Here is a 2,102-nt window from a genome sequence, read left to right as displayed (position 1 = left end):
ATGGAATATCCCTCTCAGCCTGGGCTGGCCCTGACAGGCAAGGTTGAAACCTGCCTCCTACGTGATCTAAATTGTGTTGATGGGGGCGTGAAAAAATAGCTACGTTGAAAAAAAAAACCATCTTTTAAATTAAACAATACAACAGGGTATTAGATCTGCTGTTTTTAGTTTTAGTAAGGTTTTACAGCGCTTGCAAGTGCATGAGGTCAAATGAGCATCAAAGGGTGGATGTCAACAGAGAAGGCCTTACAGAAAATCAGGCTTACTTTGCTCACCTCTCTAGCTTCAACAGCACAAAGTCTACTTCGACTATCAAGGCACCCCGGAAATAGCGGGTCACAAAAGTGTAACAAATTCAATATACAGAAGAAGTAGAGGAAAATGACAATAGTAAGGATTAAGAAAGAAAAAGCAGCAGTTCCTTGTTGTAGTTCAGGCACAGTTATGAGCATGACATTGTTGAATCAGCCCATTTACAATTCTACTGTGCATAAGAACATGATGTCAATATCCCCCCTTTGGGAATGGCCAAAAGATGCTTCAGTCAACGGCACCGCCCCGGGGGGGGGGGGGTTAGATTTGCAGTAGTGAAAGTCCCCTCTCCATCTTTGTAAACGAACAAAACAAAGTGCTAGAGGCATTCGAAAGGGCAACTGTTCTTTTCAATTACCACAGTACGATTTTTCCCACAATCTGCAACAGACACACTCTTACCCTCTGAGTCTGCTTATAGCTGGTGGGTTTTGAACTGACAGCCTTTTTCACCAGTTCCAAACGATTGGTGCTCAAACGCACTGAAAAAAACCCATTACCATGTACATGATTAATCATTGATAGCTAACAAATATAAAAGAAGGAAAAACTTAACTGGTCATACAGATAACAAGTGACACAAACAGCAGAGTAAGGAACGGAGAGAAAAGACCACGGTGGTGTCGGAAGTCTAGTGGTACGGTTACCGTACCCGTAATCGTTAATTTTAGTAAGCGTTTTACGGCACTTGCAACACAATAAGGTCATATAAGTATCCAGGATTAGAGGTGTTAAAAGAAAGTAACAAACATAAAAAAGAAGGGGAAATAAGGACGATAGATGTTTGATAGGAAAGAAGGAGCAATCCACACCAGAGCACCCGCCAACCACCCACACCCGTAATCGTGAGGTAGCAGTTTCTGACAAAAACATCTACCAGAAAAAACAGAGAGAACAAACCAACAAAAACATCTCCCAGAACAAACTGACAAAAACAAAAACATCTCCACGAACAAACTGACAAAAACAAAAACATCTCCCAGAACAAACTGACAAAAACAAAAACATCTCCCAGAACAAACTGATAAAAACAAAAACATCTCCCAGGAACAAACCAACAAAAACATCTACAAGAATAAACAGACAAAAACAAAAACATCTACCACAACAAACCAACAAAAACATCTACAAGAATAAACTGACAAAAACAAAAACAAATACCAGAACAAACTGACAAAAACAAAAAACATCTACCACAACAAACCAACAAAAACATCTACAAGAATAAACTGACAAAAACAAAAACAAATACCAGAACAAACTGACAAAAACAAAAACATCTAAAAGAACAAACTGACAAAAACAAAAACATCTCCCAGAACAAACTAACAAAAACAAAAACATCTCCCAGAACAAATCGACAAAAACAAAAAACATCTCATTGAACAAAGCGTAACCAAACCCAACGAGCCCCCCGCCGTGACCTACCCTGTAGAGGCAAGATGGCCACGCCAAACTCTTCCAGCAAGGCCAAAGAGGCAATCAGGTCGAGCTCCGCTTGTATCGGCTGAGGGGCGTCCAGGATCAGGTTCAGACAAGACCTGAAGGGCACAACAGAGGTCAATGAGATGCGTCTTACTTACCTGGCATATGGAAATCACAGAGGTATGTCTTATCTGGCATACAGGGGTCGCAGAAATAAACCGTTTTTAAAAAACCTGAGATGTTTCTTACCTGGCATATAGGGCTCAGTGAAATGTGTCTTACTTACCTGGCATATAGGGCTCAGTGAAATGTGTCTTACTTACCTGGCATATAGGGCTCAGTGAAATGTGTCTTACTTACCTGGC

The 2,102-nt window shown here is 40.7% G+C and overlaps 1 protein-coding gene across 1 annotated transcript in view; it reads right to left on the bottom strand.

Moving 5' to 3' along the window:
• Positions 1 to 2,102, bottom strand: part of LOC101864470 (neuroblastoma-amplified sequence) — a gene marked incomplete in the record, with an annotated part of 104,153 nt that overhangs the window by 39,738 nt on the left and 62,313 nt on the right. Inside the window, 2 exon segments of the mRNA XM_013085297.2 lie at positions 715 to 794; positions 1,741 to 1,853. Coding sequence (XP_012940751.1) covers positions 715 to 794; positions 1,741 to 1,853 — 193 coding nt within the window.

This window comes from Aplysia californica, unplaced genomic scaffold (genome assembly GCF_000002075.1).
Source record: "Aplysia californica isolate F4 #8 unplaced genomic scaffold, AplCal3.0 scaffold00364, whole genome shotgun sequence".
Classification (NCBI taxonomy): Eukaryota; Metazoa; Mollusca; class Gastropoda; order Aplysiida; family Aplysiidae; genus Aplysia; species Aplysia californica.
The sequence above is the reverse complement of the archived record's forward strand: the minus strand, read 5'-3'. Positions and strand labels throughout refer to the sequence as shown.